This window comes from Anopheles marshallii, chromosome 3 (assembly GCF_943734725.1).
Source record: "Anopheles marshallii chromosome 3, idAnoMarsDA_429_01, whole genome shotgun sequence".
Classification (NCBI taxonomy): domain Eukaryota; kingdom Metazoa; phylum Arthropoda; class Insecta; order Diptera; family Culicidae; genus Anopheles; species Anopheles marshallii.
In genome coordinates this window covers 71,810,648-71,829,491 of record NC_071327.1, presented here as the reverse complement: position 1 = coordinate 71,829,491, position 18,844 = coordinate 71,810,648, and the positions used below count along the sequence as shown (strand labels likewise).

Sequence of the window (18,844 nt, the reverse complement as noted above, 5' to 3'; positions counted from 1 at the left end):
TCTAGTAACGCTGAAGCGGTATCTTAAGATTTGAGTGAAATCTGTTAGTACTTTTCGAACTTATTCCTAAGAAATTTACGCCAACAGAATAATACCAACACATTGCAATAAAAATAACAGAAATTGTACAATATTTGTAGTAAATTATAATAATAGAGTTAACAATGTTTACTTCCGGTGATCGATTCTCACCTCCTGTTTTAATGTCACAAAATCTCATCTATCAATATCAATTTGGTGTCTCGTATCTGTCTAAAAGCAGATAGTAAAACAACCCATACTGGAATCAATTCAAACAGAACTTCAATTAGTACTTACCAATATACAAACACATCCACTACATCGATCAAAAGATTACGTTCGAGCGGATTGTTATATCCGCTCGGTTGATAATCCACCGAATTGAACGACTACACGTAAGTGGTTTCCAATCATTATTTTATTTATCCACCTCTAACTTAATCCTCCTATCCAAAGGGTTTTTGGAGTGTGAGTGTGTGTGTGTGTGGGTGACTTTCCGTTTTACCATCCAACTTCTACGTCCTAATGTCTAACCACCGAAAGCGGATAGTAGCGTTCTCTGGGAGCTTTATTTTGTTTCAGTTGTTTTTTTTTCCCTTCCCGGGTTTTACGTTCAACCATCCCTCGCTTACGTTACATAAGGCCGAAAACTTAAACCATTCGGTGGATCACATGCAAACAACGCTGCCCCGACGCCGACCAGTTCGTTCGGACTGGTCGTCGCACTGCCAGCACCGACCGCCTGAAACTGCTGCTGATTGACGAAGAGGGCCGTCGCGTGCTGTTTGCTACCGGCCGTCCCATTGCTGTCACGCTTATCCTTCGGATGATCCAGGATGCAGGACAATTTACTCACCATGCCACTCGGGCAGTTATCGCCCCGTCCCGGCTCGCCGGCGGTACGATTGCACGGCCGACCGTCGTGATGGTCGGTGGATGTTTTATTGCCACTGCCAAGCAACAACGAACCGCTCGCGTTACTGGCACCATTTTGTGCCCCACTGCCGGTGGTAACGTTACTCGACCCAAGCGTACCGTTGCTATGGTTACTGATGTTGCTGTTACTGCTGGTGCTACTATTACTGCTGCTGTTACTGCTACCGTTGGCGGTGGTGCTTTGGTTGGTACCACTGCCGGTGCTGCTGTTATACTTTTTCGATTCGTTCACCTTCCGGGATCGTTTCCACTTCATGCGGCGATTTTGAAACCAAATTTTAACCTGCACCCGTGGGAAGGAAAAGTAATGGAACAATACTTACACTTAAATAAATCCATTTCGCGCAACTACTTACGTAAAGTTGAGCGAAAATTCTCTTTTACCTGTGTTTCGGACAGCAGCAAATTGTTCGCCACCTCGTACCGCTTCGGTCGGGACAAATATTTGCTGACTTTAAACTGCTTTTCCAGCTCGAGCAGCTGCTGGGAGGTGAAAGCCGTCCGTGGCCGTCGCGCTTTGCCGTATACTGAATTTTGTCCTACAAGCAAACAAGCCGGGAGAAAATGAAAGCAAATAGAAACCATCAACAAACTGCACAACGGTGTTTTGCTTTCTTTTTGTTTCGCAAACCTCCGCTCTCGTTGCATTGCATTGCCTAGCGCGCTTTGGACTAATTTTGTTTGCACACTAAAATGGCCGACTGCCGAGAACGCGGCATAGCAGTCGTGTGGCACAGTATTTGCACATTTGGAACGGTACGTTTCAAACGCTAATGCACTGTTAATCTGTAGTGTTTAATTTGAATGATAATCACTTTATAATGCTGTATATGGTGGAAGCGGAAGCAGTGGCTTAAGTAGACTGTAGTTGATGGGCAAAGGAATAAAATGTGGAGCCGCGGCTTCAGATTCAAACCAAATTTACCCGAAACCTTATTTTTTAAATTAGTGGACAGAATAACTCTTGGTCGGTTTGTTTAATTTAATGGCAATTTTAGCACATTACGCAAATTTACTTTGTATCGTATCGTACTTTGTATAATATCTTTAAAAAAAAAACAACTCTTCGGTGCAAGTTTTATATGTTCCTTTGTTACTACTAAAGGCTGATTCGTTTTCAAACACTTTCCAAATTTTGTTTTGCTATATAATCAAACAACTCTACGTACGTACGACAGGATATTTATTGAGAATTAAATTAAAAATATCAATGTTGTTTTAACTTTGACATATATGGCCTCTATAATGTCCGCCAGGCCACGTTTGCCTAACGTAGCGTTTGTCAAGAAGTTGTCCAATGTAGATAAAAAAAATGTAAATGAATAAGGCTACCATCAATACATAGTATTTGATTAAAATGATCTACTCTTAGTTATTTACAGTACGTTACTAATATTGGATGAAGAGTTATCAATTCAAATAGTGAACAAAATTGCCCGTCAGAACTTCCCCATCTTACTTTACACGGTTATTTTGCAAACATTGTAATAATACACATCTTCCTATATACATTACTATCGCATCAACAGTAATTACAATCGCAAAATTGAACAAAGCGATGCATTGCGTACGGACAAGTGCATGCAGTTTCGAGATTGCGCCATAGAGGTTCCGTTCGGCCACACCCATTTCATTCGTAGTGGAAGACAATTGAATTGATCCATTGAGACTGCGCTTGTGCATGTGCAGTACATAAAGAAAATGTACTTCTGTTGCGTGTACCTTTTTCCCTTTTGCAACCCGGGAAGATTATTATTCGAGCAAGGTAACACTAAATGTACTTAAATTATTTCGCAAAATCTATCGATAGTGTAAGAGAGCTAAGAATATTAGTGTTATTCGAATACTTTTACCTCACTTTATTGCTTTTTGGACAAATGGAGTTTCGAGGAGTTCAATAACCATATCAATTATTTACGATATTTGATAATTGTACAAATTTGATTAAAAGCGAGATAAAAATAAGCTTTGTTATGTTTATCAATCTTTCGCAAAATACACAACCAAAACATTCGATGAACACTATTTAAATGGCATTGAGAATTATTATACACTTTTAAATCATTACACGCGTTTTATGAAAGTTTAGTCTGCTTCAAATATTAAAAGTTCATTGTGATTCTAATATACAAAGTGGTTTTACCTAAATGCTCCAATATCCGACGGTACTGGGTTTAATTAGCATTCCCATAAACTTTTGTGGTTGTTTTTTCATGATTTGAAATTTAGAACTTATTATATGTGGACGCATCTCGTTTGGACTAATGAAAAAAAAGCATGAACATTGTAAAGCCATATTAACCATAAATGCATTACAAATATTTGTAGTTCTTTCGTTAGTTTAGATATAAAATAATATTTTCCCTTCTTAATCAAGGATAAAACAAAAGCAAAACTATCCTTTTTAGCAATTGTCATTAGATACAGCTTTCCTTGTTATTTTTACTTTATTTTATAACTCTTTTCAACTGTTCAGTCAGATTTATCTAGAACGGCTGGATATCTCTGACTTGAATCACCTCTAGCTATACAACTTTGATAGTCAAACACAGGCGAAGCTTGTTGTTCAACAAATTTTGAACATAAAATTGTCTAGAAATATTATACTTTCTCCAAACTTCATGAGACACTCTTTTGGAAAGTTTTTCAAGGTCTTATTCAAGCAGAACGACTTGGTCGTATAGCTAAACTTTACTATTCAAAGGTTCGTTATTTAAACCATGTTGTCAAGTTAACCTACATAATCAAATAAACGAACGTAAAATGACAGAAAATCTACTTGAAATTAAGGATTACTTTTAAGCTTAACAAAGCTTTCACTGTAGTATCCTTGCATTAGCAGGTTGCCGTCGGAGGTGCCACTCCGATGCATCTAACGTAGTATCTTAAGGAATTACCCAAAAATAATCTATATGGTGCCGGAAATTGTCAAAATAAACATATGCAGACAGTCCCCGAGATACGCAGTTTTTGGAAATCTGATAGCTGAGTTAGTTGATAGTAAAAAATCTTAGCAAAAATGTCCAAAATTGGATGAAAATATCTGCCTTTGTCATATAAAAGAAGTGTTTTTAATTTATTTTAATTCATTATTTTAACAAGTCGCCTAATTTGCTGAATAAATCTAGTGCAAAGCCGGAAGTCAACTATGTAATTTTGAAGTATAAACAATTTTACTTCCGGATTCGACTTACTCTGAAATTCGAGATACGCGGATTTTTCCCCAGTTATAGCGGTCCATTATAATAGCGTATCTCAGGGACTGCTTGTACATCCCACTTTCACCATAAATTTATATCTAACTTCAAGATAACATTCTAAAAATTTCCTTTTTTTGTCTTTACAGTGTTGAGAATTCACCGACCCTACTTAATCCTTTAGCTGAAATGGTTCCCCAAAACATTTCGTGCCTATATTTTTTTTTATAGTTTAGTGCCTATAGTACCAATATTAATATAATATTAATAATTATATTTTAACAACGTTTTAATAAATGCTATCGGCCGATTACCCCTGAAATAAGGCGCACCCTTTCACTATTGCAGTAGAAGGACATGTCTTTAAAACAATGTGAAGTGTACTTCAGATTAGGTTTATTAATAAAATGTCATCATAAAAAAAAATAATAAACTAAAATAAATTATTGAACGATATTTTAGTGCTATTATCAACCGATTATGCACGGGATAAGCCAAAAACAACGAGCAAATGCCTTGAGAAATGTGTACTCTTTTCAGCCAATTTTTGGTTAATTATACGACAAAGAGCCGTCAAAATGTAATAATAAATAAATAAATACATTTTAGTACTGTTCAATATGATAAATTTCAGGAATCAAATAAAATTTCACTAAAACTCACTCTCTGTAACTCTCTTTAGTTTGGGAATACAAAGTGAAAGTCGCTCTATTTAAAGCCGACATCATCTCATATCATACACTGCAATAAAGTTTCTACCACCATTCCAACTACATCGGTACTATCTAAATATGTGTTTTCCTTTTAGCTTCACTAAGCGGCCGTCTAATTAATTCAACGCATGAAGTGTTAAATGATACTACGCGCAACTGCTGCCAATTCCTACCAACTATTCGCACAACCATATCGAACACTAATCGATTCGCCGGCAAACACTTGATCTTGGTCATGTGCAACTGCACCGTGTGTCGGCAGCCACAGTGCACAGCGTCGGAACTGCTTGCCTACAATTTAGTTCCATTCTTCCCGCTGGGCCATACTTCCGGCATCCTACCCGTCCGTTCGTAGTACGACATCATCGTCGTAAAAGCTGTTGGCTTTCGCTCCGTTTTCCGCCTCCCTTTCCCCGGGGTGGATGTATCCCGAAGGACCGGTTTTATTTATCAAATTATCAAATTGATTGTAAACACTTAGCCCCCGCTGTTAATTGGCGCAGACAATTTGCAGCATTCGATGGGTTTTGCTGCGATAAGGATGAGAGGCGGGGAAAGCGATGGTGTGCGATAGCGATGGTCGGTAGCGGAATTGGCCCAAAGCGAGTCCCGGGTACTATACGGCAGAACGCACGGCAGATGCGGGGGAGCGTGGAGGAGAGTGTGTGTGCTGCAGGGAGCTCGCATTCCCCGCAACCGAACCCATGAATATAATTCAATTAGTACCTAATCAGATGATCAGTAATTTGTCTGTTAGCACATATGCGAGCAATTTTTGAAGCAACGCTCATCGGTTGGTGGAATCGGGGAAGAAAAACCCGGGAACTGGTAGCACCGGCACCGAGGAAAACGGCATAAATCACAAATCAACGAACGGCGCCGGTGCGTACCGGGAACAGCTCGGATCGTGCGAGTGGGAGCGAGTGGCAGAGAGTGCATGGCGTGTGCGAAAAAGAGCCACCCGAACGCGTGCTATCAGGCGTGCAGAGTAAATAGAACAGATGTCATTGTACAAAGTTAATTTGTTTAATTTGATTGCTATCGTCCCTAATAGGAAGGGCGTTAAACGGCTACGGTGATACCTTTTTTCCCCGGGTTTTCCTTTTCGTCTCGGTGTGTGTGTGTTGTGCAATCAAAGAGCGTGTGGCTGTGTGGCTGGGTTAAATGAGCACACTGGCGCACAAAAACACATTCCCGGCATACACTCGGGAAAGATTAGTGACCCTAGTTAACTGCAATCAAATTATTGAAACCGAAAGTATTTACTTTGTGCCCTTGCCCAATACGCTCTGGGGGGTTTTTTTTTAATGTTGGGTAGGAACACGGTAGGAGCCGTTTTTCGCGTCCCTCGTTGGGTAGAGTTCGGTGCAGGTAAGCGCGGAACCCGCACGGGGCCGAAGGGATTCGATTGCGCATTAGGGAACCGATACACCGGCTGATAAGTTTTTAGAATGGGATATTGGGGGTGAAACGAAAATTAATATCTTTAAGCATATTAAAACAATTGAAATATTAAATTAAAACAATTAAACAAACAATAAATTAAAAAATTAAATAACTAATTAGTTAATGAACTAGTTTAGTTATTGGTGTTTCTTGAATTAATGTGATTTAATTGAGAATTTATATTGTGGAAGTTCTGAAATTTATGAATCATTTACAAAGTAAAAAATTGTTGGCCAAAGCTTAATAATACGGCATAGACCGTAATACATTTAATCAAATAAATTAGTTAGTTAGGTAGTTAGGAATTTATAATAAATTATAAATTAATCAGCTCACAAATGAACGAACAGCGTTAGTTGTGGTTTCTTAGGAATTCCTATGTTAATGATTAAGGTTGTGTATAATTAAAGTTATAGCTGATTTTTAGCTGTTTCTATTCTGATACAGTTTTGTTGCAGCTTACATTTTTACATTTTGAATCGGTATTTGTCATATAAAATTTATCACAATCATATTCAAGAGTTCTGTTATCATACCCGCAATGAAAAATCTGAAATTATCACCATAAACCCCTTATTCCAATGGGTATTTTCTTTGGCATTTTTTCATTCAATAAAAATACATCCTCTGATACTAATTTCTATTCTACAAACTTATCAATCCACCCCACTATGTTACCGCTGTTTGCTGACGACACAAACGATGATGCTAAATGGACGGCAATAAAAGACCAAGTGGTCGTTTAAGGTCCCCTGATTGTTGGGGATTGTCAACGAGGGATCAGCAAGCAAAAAATCACCCCCGTCAGTAAAGAAACACTCCCTATAGAGCATCATCCAGCCAGAAGGACAGGTTTTTCACCACACTTGCTTAGCTTTCACGCCGGATTATCATCCCTTGCGGATGGGTTCGTTGTATTTCCCCTCGTAAACGTAAAAATGCCGTAGGAGGTGTTGTCTATTTCTGGTACACATTGTTCAATTGTCGCTTTTCCGCTGAAGGGGGTTGCTGTTACGCTCACCCCAGCATGATCGATAATACGCGCAACCCATACCGCAAAGATCGCAGCACCTTATGGTTGAAATTTCGCAGCCACCACCAGTTGGGATGCGGTGATTAGCGGCGGGAATGTTTGTTTGGGCGCTGCGTGCTAATCTAGTTGGCGATGATTTTCACGCAAACCTGCCACTTTTCAATTGCGCGTTGTGATGCGCGACCGTCCAGCACGCTGCACAGTGTAATAGTGTTTATAGTTTGCCGTTCGGTTTTGTTTTTCTTATTTATTTATCTTTTTTCCTATTGTCGACCAGCGTCGGTGACTGGTTCTAGCAAATGCAGTGCGGATTCTGTAGGGTGCGATTAATCGGAATCAATTAGTGTGAATTGCGGGATGAGAAGTGAATGGAAAACAGGCACATGAATACGACATGTGCGGCTGGTGTACAGATGTGCTTGCGAAATGTACAGATTATGGTGAAATATGCATCATTTACAGTAAGAAAAGATTAGGATTTCTACCATTTTCCAGCGAGTAATTCGATTTTTTGAGAACAAAAGAGAAAGTTGAAGAAAAAGTGGTCTTCTTCAGTCTTTTTAGCAATATAGCATCCGTTCAAAATCATATTTTGTATCAAACTTAATTTCTAACACTCAGGGGCGGCCTGGTGGCATGATGGTAGCGGCGCCGGTCTTCACACGAACGGACCGGATCAAAATCCCATCCGGGCCAATCCCCCGTAGCAAGGACTGACTATCCGGCTACGTGGTAAAGTAAGTCGATACGGCCAGGCCGTTCTAACGGAAAAAAAATTCTAACACTCAAAAGTTAAACGATTGTCCATCTCTAAAGTGATCTTTTTTTGTAAACCAGATAGTTCGTTATTCGTTATTATTTATATCGCATTATTTTCGCTGTATAATTGTGTAAAAGTTATAGATATCCTTTCAGAATTTATTGAATTTTTTGTATTGTACATCTTTTATATCTTCATGTATAAAGCAAAACCAAATCGATAAGCACTTGCCAAAATATGCAATATATTCCAATAGGTCTTTATCATAAATTAATAACAAAATTGAGGATGTTTGTGATAATAAAATATCGATTCATTAATTACAAAATAGAAATTATTTACAAAGCAATTCACAACATAAAATTTTTTCTTCCATTTCTGCCACATGATAAACGACTTTTGGAGCAAATCTTCAATTAGTAACGTAGTAATTAGTAACAGTAACAGTAAGTAATTAGTAACAGACTGAAAAAGACTACAATTTTGAAACAGATTTGTTTAAATTTGAGGTGTCCCGTATGGCTTATTGAGCTCTGTAGAGTATTTTCTATAAGATCTTCTTCAACTACTACAGCTTCACAACAGTAAATAACGTTTTTAAATGTAGCTCAAACATGTAGAGACTGTTACCACACCCAAAAAAGAACAACAGACTTCCACGCCACCGGAAAAAAACAAACAAAACAGTAGATACATCAATAATGAATGGAAAATCACCGGATCGAAACAAAAATTACACCATTACCACATATTTCCAGCCGCATTGTTTCGACACAACGACGACGTCGATGACAATCTCTTTGCACAAGCATACCAATGAGCTGGCATCAAATTTGCAATCACAACATTACGTGCCGCCCAGACGACAACAAGAAGATTCCCCAAGCACCCCCTAGATGTGAGATCGTTTCTTTTACAAATGGTACTGGGGGGGGAAAAACACCATAGAAACCAACCATTTTTTTACCAACCCACTAGCTTGATTGTAGTAGGCTTACCCTCTCGTCCACGTGTCATCTTTCTTCGAGATGAAACTAGAAAATAAAAAAATACACCATTCATGTCAACAACCACCAAGTACCAGGCCGCTCTTTTTAGTGGCCCGATGGCTCCCATCGGGCTGGTGTCAACGACAGCGAATATCAATTCCTGCAGCGTGTGGCACACTGTTTGCGTAGGCGGGTTGTTTGGAATCATGCTAACAAATTCGGCGATAACTCGATTTCTTTGCCCTCCGCAGTGTAAAATCAATCACTCAACTTTGGCGCAACTGGAAGGGCAACGCGTGAACAAAAAAATAACCCACCGCCACTCGCGGAGGTTTGAATGGATGGGTTTGTTGGCAAAAATCATACCGACCAAATCGGCAGTACAAATAATATCAACGTTCCCTGTTTCGTTACCGACGCGCCTGATTGCGTTACAGAGGATTAGCTGAAGAGTTAATGGGAGCTGTAAGGATGACGGGGGACGAGCTGTACGGAACGTTGTTTGGAATTACAAATCAAAACAATACCCATCGGCCCATTTTGGACGGAAAGAGACAACAGTTGGTACGAGATTCATTTTTAGATATTTCGCAGTAAATTATTTAGGACAATCGTTTCAACTCTTTGTTACAATACACACTGGCGGTCGTTGTGATAAGAACAATCATTAAAGCGACACAAATTGGTGAAACAAGCATTGTATTTCGTTGGTTTATCTAATTATTATCCTTTTGAAACAATTAATCGATTTAAAAAGGTGGTACAGGGAGTCCCCGAGATGCGCGGTTCCTCTTAAATAAATAGAACAAAATCTAAGCAAAAAGGTGAATAATTGATTGAAAATAGTTTCCCTCGTCATATAAAACATTTGTTTTCAATTTATTTGGATCTATTCTTTCTACAAGTCGCCTAATTTGCTGAATAAAATAAGTGCAGAGAAGGAAGTCAACTGTGTAACTTTGAAGTATAAACCAATTTTGAGAATGTCGTCAGAGCTGACGCTCTGCTGTTTAGAAATCGAAGAATTTGCCCAGTTTCGGCCAAATAACATTGATTGCTGTAACACACGTAGTCTATTTATGATAAACATTTTAAAATTTATAAAAAAATGTTCCTTAATACACCTTTAGGAAAGGCCACTGTAGTGTACTAACCCCTTGATTGCTCAAATATCGTTCATTCATATTAATATATTTTTTTATAAAGATTTGATATTTCAACAAACATTGCTTATACCATCTGGAAGTGTGGCAAGTTGAAGAGTAAGCTTATTTTATAGTCCACCACTGTATTTATGTTTAAATCCAATGCAGTTTTTGAACGTTTACAGTAAAGCTAAATATTGAAAACACACGCAAAACTGTTGCGTTGATCTTCGGGGAGTACCTGTATCTACAAGCCGTACAAAACCATATTTACATACGAGATGTGCGCTTGTATGCTAAACAATGTTGAAACAGATTTATGGCTCTGTTGAGAGTCGAGAACTGCCAAGCTTTTATCTTTCCTCCAGGAAGAAATAAATAAAAACCCAAAATCAGACCATTCCAACGATTTTCGGAAATCAAATCCGTCCGTTAGAAGATGTTACAATCAAACCCCGGCCTGTCTACCATGTTCTGCATAAAACCGTGTTTCGCAATGTACCACACAGCGCACCAAGTAATGGTCAATATGGGAAAAGTGTAGACGACCGTATTATCATTTTTATCGTACCTGTAAGCTCCGTGATTCGTGGATAGTAGATGTTGTGGTGCCTTAGAAGCTCTAGCTGAGGTAGCTGCATGAAATGGAACCGATTCCCAGCGTCAACCTAGAGCCGTGGGGAGGAAATAAAAACATACATGCTTAACAGCTTCGTTTCCTCCCTTTTCGTTACGATATATGAAATTATCATAATGTGCTCATGTATGGCGGTACGGATTTGCATAATTTTCTCTCGACACCTACCGGTATGCTTTTGTTGCACACCGCCGGATGGGTGTCGAAGGTGGATGCGTTCGAGGTGAAGATCACCTGCGACGGGCAGAGATTGTAGAACGGCAGATAGTCGTGCTGGTTGGGAGAGGCTGATTTTGCGATTTGATTCATCGCACAGTCGTCTATGTCCTGCGGTTCCACACTGCCCGGGTTGATCGATGAGCATGAGTCAGATGAGAAGGTGGATTCAGACCTGCAATAAGCATAAAAAGTGTTATATAAGTAGGTGTCAGAGATACCGTGGCCGTGTCGTTAATTTTGGTCAACATAACTCATCTAATGACGGTAAAATTAGATACAAATCGAAACGGAATAGAACGGAACAGACACGTTTGTTCCTACTGTTCTTCGGGCCCGGTCTTCAAACGACAGGACCAGTCGAAAATCCCATCCGGACCAATCCTCCGTACTCAGGACTGACTATCCGACTAAGGGGAAATATAGTGAAAGAAAGCCAGAAAAGGCAGACCAAAAATGAAGAAGTTCTTTTTTGTCTCTTTTTCGCGCTTTGTTTCGTGCTTTTGTTGTTGGTTTTGTTCCTGTTCTTATTCATTCATTTTCCTTTACGTTTCTTCCTCTTTTTCTTTCCTTTTAGTTTTTTATCCTTTCTGTTCTGTTTCTTTTATTTTAGTTTATTTAATAATTTCTCTCGCCCTTTTCCATTCTTTTTGTTCTTTTTCTACCGAATCGTTTTCAACTTGATACCTTTCTTATGTTGGCCGTTTCTCTTATACAAAAAAGCTTAGTCTACAATAATGTTGATTGATATATTTTAAAAGTCATAATATGTCCCGGAATAATAATCACTTGCTGAACTAAAGTGATGTATCGTAAAATAGTTCATTTTTTCGATATTTAAAAATCGATAAAACATTTTCTATGTAACATAGATAATACTTAAAGCACTTATTTTAATTTTGTGATGTGATTTAATGTGATGTGATTTAGATTTCCATTCTACTCCGTTTAACGAGAAATGTTTCCCGATTCAATAAATAAATAAAACATTCCACTTCTGTACCTCTCTGCTCTATCTTCTCCACCAAACGATTTGATGGCGTACTTTACAAAAAAAACCAATGTACCAAATTAGTGTGGGTCAATCAAATCAAATCAGATGGTCATCAGATCGGTGACACAATTATAGCACTGTGATAGCACATCACCCCCTTCGAACAACATTACACGTACACGTCTGGGGTCGTCCCATCTGCTGGTGGTGGTTGGTAGCAAAATAGATAGCGTTCTAAGATAACAATCCAAAAAAAAAAAGGTCGCTGTATTTGTACTGGTCGCGTGTTGTAGAGACACTGCTGATACGCATTGACATTTCCCATATCAAACGGTGGGATATATTGAGTTGTTCCGTATGGCGTGTATTGCGTGCTGTATTTGTTGATCTCCAAATATGTGCCATCGGTGAGTAGTGGCCAGAAGTCTGTTGCTTCGGAGCAATTCAACTATAAAACTTAATGTTGTAAACGACGAGTTCCAACAAAACTCGTGGGGTTTTTAGAACCCTCCAAGGAAAGTTCTGTAAAAATACATCAATTGCGTTAGAATCGTTGCGTCGAATAGAAATAATTCTCATACAACATATGAGGTAGTTTCTAAAAAAATCCCACAATGATCTTTGTTGCTACGAATTGCTCTATCCAGATAAAACTCGCTGCTCACAATTTTTTCTGATCAGATCTTCTGAAACAGATCTTTATTCATGAAAATAAAAACTTGAAAATGCAAATGGAGTCAAATGGATGTCAAATTCATTAAATTTAATTTAATCAAATTTAAAACAAAAATTATGCAAAAATACTTTACGCAACGCTATTCCCGGATTTTTATACTACGCACGGTACATGATATTGCTATTTTGTTAGCAATTTTTCTGGCATTTTCTTATGTTTAACTTTGTAATTGTAATTGTATTTAATTATACTAAAAATTTTCGATATAAAGTTCTTTGTTCAAACGACCCATACAACTTCAAAACCATACTGCACGTTATGGTCTCAACGATTTAGATATTAAGGATTTAACACACTCTTAACACTTACCACTTACACTTACATATCAATAAAAACCCCTGAAGCTACTACAAGTATACAGTTTTAGACAAATAGATGAGGTTAAATAGCAATGACCTGGTCATGTTTCACACTTGAGGATGACTCAAGAAGACATTAATAATAAAGAAATATTGGGTGATATACAATCATATTAAAAATAAACCTATAAGCTACTCGAACTATATCTGTGCGGCTCAAAATACAACTCGGGCCCTCTTTTAAGGGTCAAGGGCCCCCCATGGCCTCGACCCCCGATGTCGATGATATTAAATTAAACTTTGAATATCATATAGTTCAAGTTTTCTGTAAGTTGAGGAAATTACTACTAAATTACTAATACCACAGCCACTTTGGAATGCTTTGGTACAGTATTTGTAGGGATACGTACGATCCTTAAGCTATGCGATTACTTGCCATAAGCCACTGCTTTACTGCTTATGGATCGGTACAAAAACAGATTAAATAGAATTTATCCCTCTAGTTAGCATGGTCTTCAGCAACTTGCCAAACAACTCACCAACTCGTTACGACGGATGCTGAACTTTACGTGTTTACCATACATAGCTCAAGCAAACAAATCACGATCAGCTACTGATTGCGTTTGCCACCAATCCGCGTAGCGCATGTATCTTCACATTCGGCAGCAAAATTTAAAGCAAAACACATTAGCAAAAATCTCGAAATCAGATTTAGCCGGAGCCGGTGTCTCACTTCCACAGTGAAAAGGTTCGTTTTCGCCCTTCCCCGGAGGCGCTCGCAGTACACAAACATAACACATTCGATCCAATTACCATCGATACAATACCCCACCACATCGCGTCAACGTGTCACCAGGACGAGTTCGTCTCGCAGGGCAGAGAAAACAATTGTTGATTGGCAAACGAAATGTGGAAGGTACGGGCAAGGGTGCAGGCTGTGGCGTCTTTGCCGATGCCGAGAGCAATCCGAAACCGAACCGAGAATTGCAACTGGCAACATTTATCTTATGTGCCCCTCTTTTGGATTGAGCGCTTCTTGGATGCTGAGCTCGTATTGGATATCGTATCCACCATCAGACGGCTGCCAGAACATGTACGCCTACGCAACGTACATAAAATGGTCCATTGTCTGTTTTGGGAGCTCCAAGGATTCCTGCGTCCGCGTCCCCTTCCAAACCGACCACCCGACCCGACCGCTCCCCAGCACCAAAGCGTAATCAAGCATCAAAGCATACAATCACAATGCGCATGTATCGTTTATTGCGCAATGATTTGTTGGACTCGGTTGAATTTTCCTTGCTTCCTTGCTACCCGTCCATTTGCCACCGAATGTCCCGGGAGAGACATTTTTCCATTTTTGGTGCTGTAGTGGGTACCGATTTTCGCTACCGACTGAATAGCGAGAGGTTTGGCTGCGTGATACGTGGGGCTTATACTGATTTGCTGGGGTTTTGGTAGCAAAACGGTAACACGGCTGATGATGGCCAAATGACTACATACAACATAAATTTGTTGACATGACAGACGAATGGATCGACGAACGGCATGATATGTACACCGCAGTAAGGGCCAGATTAAATGCCATCAACCAATCTTTGTGCATGAGATGTCAATTTGCCAAATGGGAAAGAACAATTTAACACTTCAATGCGTTAGTGAAGATCGTAATAATTGCATAACAATATATTTGATATGATTTAAGACTATAGTAGAAAGTTGTATATTGAAAGGAAATTTACTAAAATTAGGAGTAACTTTGGGAACAACAAATACGCGGAGAGCCTAAAGTGAAAGGAAAAAAGAATGAATGAAGCACAAAATCGCACGATGTGAATCAGAGAAGAAGGTGTTGATTATTCATACAGTTTATATAAACCTTCTACAGCAATTCAATCAATCACTGCTTCTTTATCGGAAAAATAATCTCAAGAGGTATAGGCCTTCTATTTCTGGCCTTTCTTTGACTTTATAGCCGGATAATCAGACCTGTGTACGGAGGTTTGGTCCGGATGGGATTTTGGACCAGTCTTGTCGTGTGAAGATTGGCGCCGTTACCAATCGATCACAGTTAGGTCAATAGCTTACTCTTCAAATGATTAGTATTAAATGACTTCCTATATGAAACTTTACTAAAGTTGAAATAAATGCAAGCTAACGTTTATAAGGCTCTGTAATGTTATCTCTTGAAGGAGTCTTTCATCTCTCAGGTAGTATGGTACATCTGCAAGCAAAAAGTGTATTTTTCGACTCACTTGTGTGTCTACTTTATCGTAATGTTTATTCGAAGTTCCTTAAAAATTCTACCCTACAGAAATAGTATTGCACGGATTTCGAAACATAAGACGCTATTATTGTGAAATCGTGTTTTATAAGTTGGTGTACATCATAAATTCAGATGTTCAACGTCTCAGACATATTTTTATAACATATGTATACTTAAATCAATGTAAATTTCTTTCGAGACAATTTGTTACATCCATTTTAACCTAATTAGTGTTTAACAAGTAGTCAATCACTAATACTAACATAATTTTCAATACATTCAAATAACCCTATGTACGATGACAGTAAACTTACTCCAAAGTAAGTAAAACATATTTATATTTTTTATATATTATTAAACTACATATAAAAAATAATATCTATAATGTTCGAAAATTAACAAGTTCTCTTAAATAAAGAAATTCTGCTCTTGGTGCAGTTCTAGTTATGATAGCTGAAAAAGGACCGACTGCATTTCTCAGCAATAACCTAACAAATATTTATTAAACTCCATTCCACAGGAAAACAATTTAACCGTACGTTATTACAATGGATGCTTTTGGGAAATAAAGATAGTAGTGGCCAGTTAAAGTTACATAGTTACAATTATTACTGGTGTTTTACTACTTTTTTACTAAATGTTATTTTGAGTAAATTGAAATGATGTTCGCAATGTGCTTGAAGCTACGATATAGTTAAAAGCACAACATACTTTATCGCCCATACAACACGATCGTTGTGCACACAAAACACACCTTTCATCTCATCCACCCAGTTTATGATAAGCAGCGCCAGTTCACGTCACCATCAATTAGTGTCACATACACGACCACACACACACATACACGTTCTTATCAAATAAACTCATTAATTAGCTTAACCTATGCTGTACATGATGCATATCGGGTGTCCATGTGGAAATAATAAGCCAATCAAACTATTTGCCCCAATCGAACGAATGGAACGTCAATGCAGTGCTGTTTGCTGTATATATTCGTACCGGTCGACTACTGGCACACCGAACCGTACCAACGCCATGATTGACGTGTGCGCCACATAATCAACGTGTGGTAAGGAAATTAATTTGGAATTGTCATGTAAGTGATTGCTACTGTCGCCCGCTGTACGATGATTAATCTGTCCGATACCCGGTTATCTGTTTGGTAATTAAACGGCACAAGCAATAACATTCATGCTGTTCCGATGTGATTTGGTGATAAGGACAGACACACTACACACACACACACTCATCACACACTTTATGCTGCAGTGGCTATACTCCGTGTCCCGGTTGCGAACAAGGATGATAATGATATCGTTATGAGCAGGAATGTTGTTGGCATTTGAAGGAAACACATCTTAACTGGTCAATATCGCGTTTTCCAGCAGTGTGCAATTCTAATCTTGTTAATTAAAAGTGAAAATTATCGAAATGGAGCCAAATTAAATTAAATTCATTCCCCTATCGATGTTATCATCAATAGGCGCTCATGCAATAATCGACTTTGAACAGGCTTTATCGGAGAAGAAGATTTTACATCTTGAATCAGACGCTTATCGGAAGCGAAAACATTCCGGTATTGAAAAGGAATTTAATTAATTAAGCTTATCTTCCCCTTCCATGCCAGTTTCGTTACGGGCTCATTGACTGTTAATGAGTAATTTAAAAAATAAACTCAACACTTCTTAATTTCAATCGTAACAATACATACAGGAGCGAAAACAAAAGCATTGTTTACACATTTCTTAACAATAATACCGATTAAATGTTGAATATTGAACATTGATTCGGTGTGGTGGATATATTGCAATTATTAAAACATTTTTATGCTCCTTCAAGCCATTTTGGTAATAATTAATAATAAGGTAATAAGAAAGTTAAGGTTTTATAGTTTAATTTTTGTATTAATAGTACACAGTAGGTTTAAAAAGTAATTTTAACAAATATTAATGAAGATAATTAAATGAGAATTTTCATTCGTTTTCGAAGGTAAAGTTGGTTGAAGGTTGCTATAAAATTTCTAGCCAAAAACTTATAAATTGTCTTTACTATACTATCTAGATAGAAATATTAAAAAACTTTATGTACTAAAATCTCTGTATAATCTTTAATATTCTCTTTATAAATTTTCAAAATTCCCAAACCAACTTCTCTTTCAAGCAACACAAATATTGACAAATGGCGCAAACAAACAGCTGAATTGAAGCATTTTCAAAACCTGGAAACACTTTATGTGTTTGTTATAACCTCAGTTATAGAGAAAATTAGTTCAGATCTAAAAAAGTCTCGATTGAACTTTATAAAGTAGCGAAATCCACTGTCAAAGCCACAAAAGTACGTTCACTACACGCGGACATTCCACAATTCCTCTCAAGTTCGTCGTAATCTACCCCCCCCCCCCCCTTTCTGGACGAAACAGCTCACAAAAACCATGGCTACCGAACCAAAACCACCCTTAAGAGGGCAGCCATTTTGTGCCAATCAACGAACACTCTCCGAGTTCCCCGAGCTCATTATTTACTACCAGCGTAAAGCTCTAATCACCAATTAGTGCCAAACAGTTAGCGTGCCTTTTCCTTCATTTTCCACCATTTTCGCTTCCCGTATTTGCTCCCCATTGCTGCCAGACGCTGCCCTTTTGTACATTATGTATTATTGGTGCTCTCTTTCACTTTGGGTTTTGTTATTTTTTCGTTGTTCGGTGCAGAGACAATGCAGGAATACGGGGAAATTGTAATTACATTCTTTAATAGAAATAACTTTTTCACCTCCATAACTTCCCTTGTGGGACGTCGTTTCCATCTCAGGCTGACCAAGTGAGTTAAACCAAGCCAGTGGTCATTTCGCTGGTAGGTAAGGCTTTGCTTGTGGAATGACAATAAAATGGTAGAGATGGAAACATTTTGAGGTTCCTGTTGATGGACGTTGTAATTACGTCCTAATTTATTTCAATTAATTCTTTAAGAACCGTGATATAATATTCCTAAATCTTATAAACATTGCAGCGTTTTTGGTTTGTTTAATATTGTTTGCTACGTAACTGAATTGTTATTTAAAATTTCATTTTTTGTTGTATGTTTTTAAACCGAAAACTTCAACTATCGTACTCAGGCTTACCTTGAATGACGATCTTCACTCGCATTAAACCCATCACCGATCAGATCCCCATTGTTCGGTTTGACACGAGTCGGCGAGTGTTCGACACCTGCGCCACTATTGTTTTCATGCTCTTTGCTGGCCAGCAGTGCCTCGATACGGAACGAATTGGCATTGCTACTGGTTTTGGTACTGCGGCACATTACATCAGACCCCGTCGCTGCCTCCACGTTGGACACGGTATTGCTAATCTCACCACTATCCATTAAACGTCCATTTGCCGCATCTGCGGTATCCGTGTCGGCCATATTGTACTGCTGCAGTTGTTGCTGTTCAGCGTTGCTCATTCTGCTAAGCCACTGT

At 38.4% G+C, this 18,844-nt stretch overlaps 1 protein-coding gene across 1 annotated transcript; it reads right to left on the bottom strand.

Moving 5' to 3' along the window:
- Positions 1–649: 649 nt before the first annotated feature.
- On the bottom strand, positions 650–18,828 carry LOC128711037 (homeobox protein Hox-A2). The gene is made up of 5 exons (XM_053805904.1): positions 18,503–18,828; positions 11,046–11,268; positions 10,812–10,908; positions 1,342–1,496; positions 650–1,240 (listed from the first exon to the last, which is right to left on the bottom strand). Exons 1-5 carry the CDS (start codon positions 18,826–18,828, stop codon positions 650–652), a joined length of 1,392 nt encoding a protein of 463 aa, XP_053661879.1.
- Between the last annotated feature and the right edge of the window lie 16 nt (positions 18,829–18,844).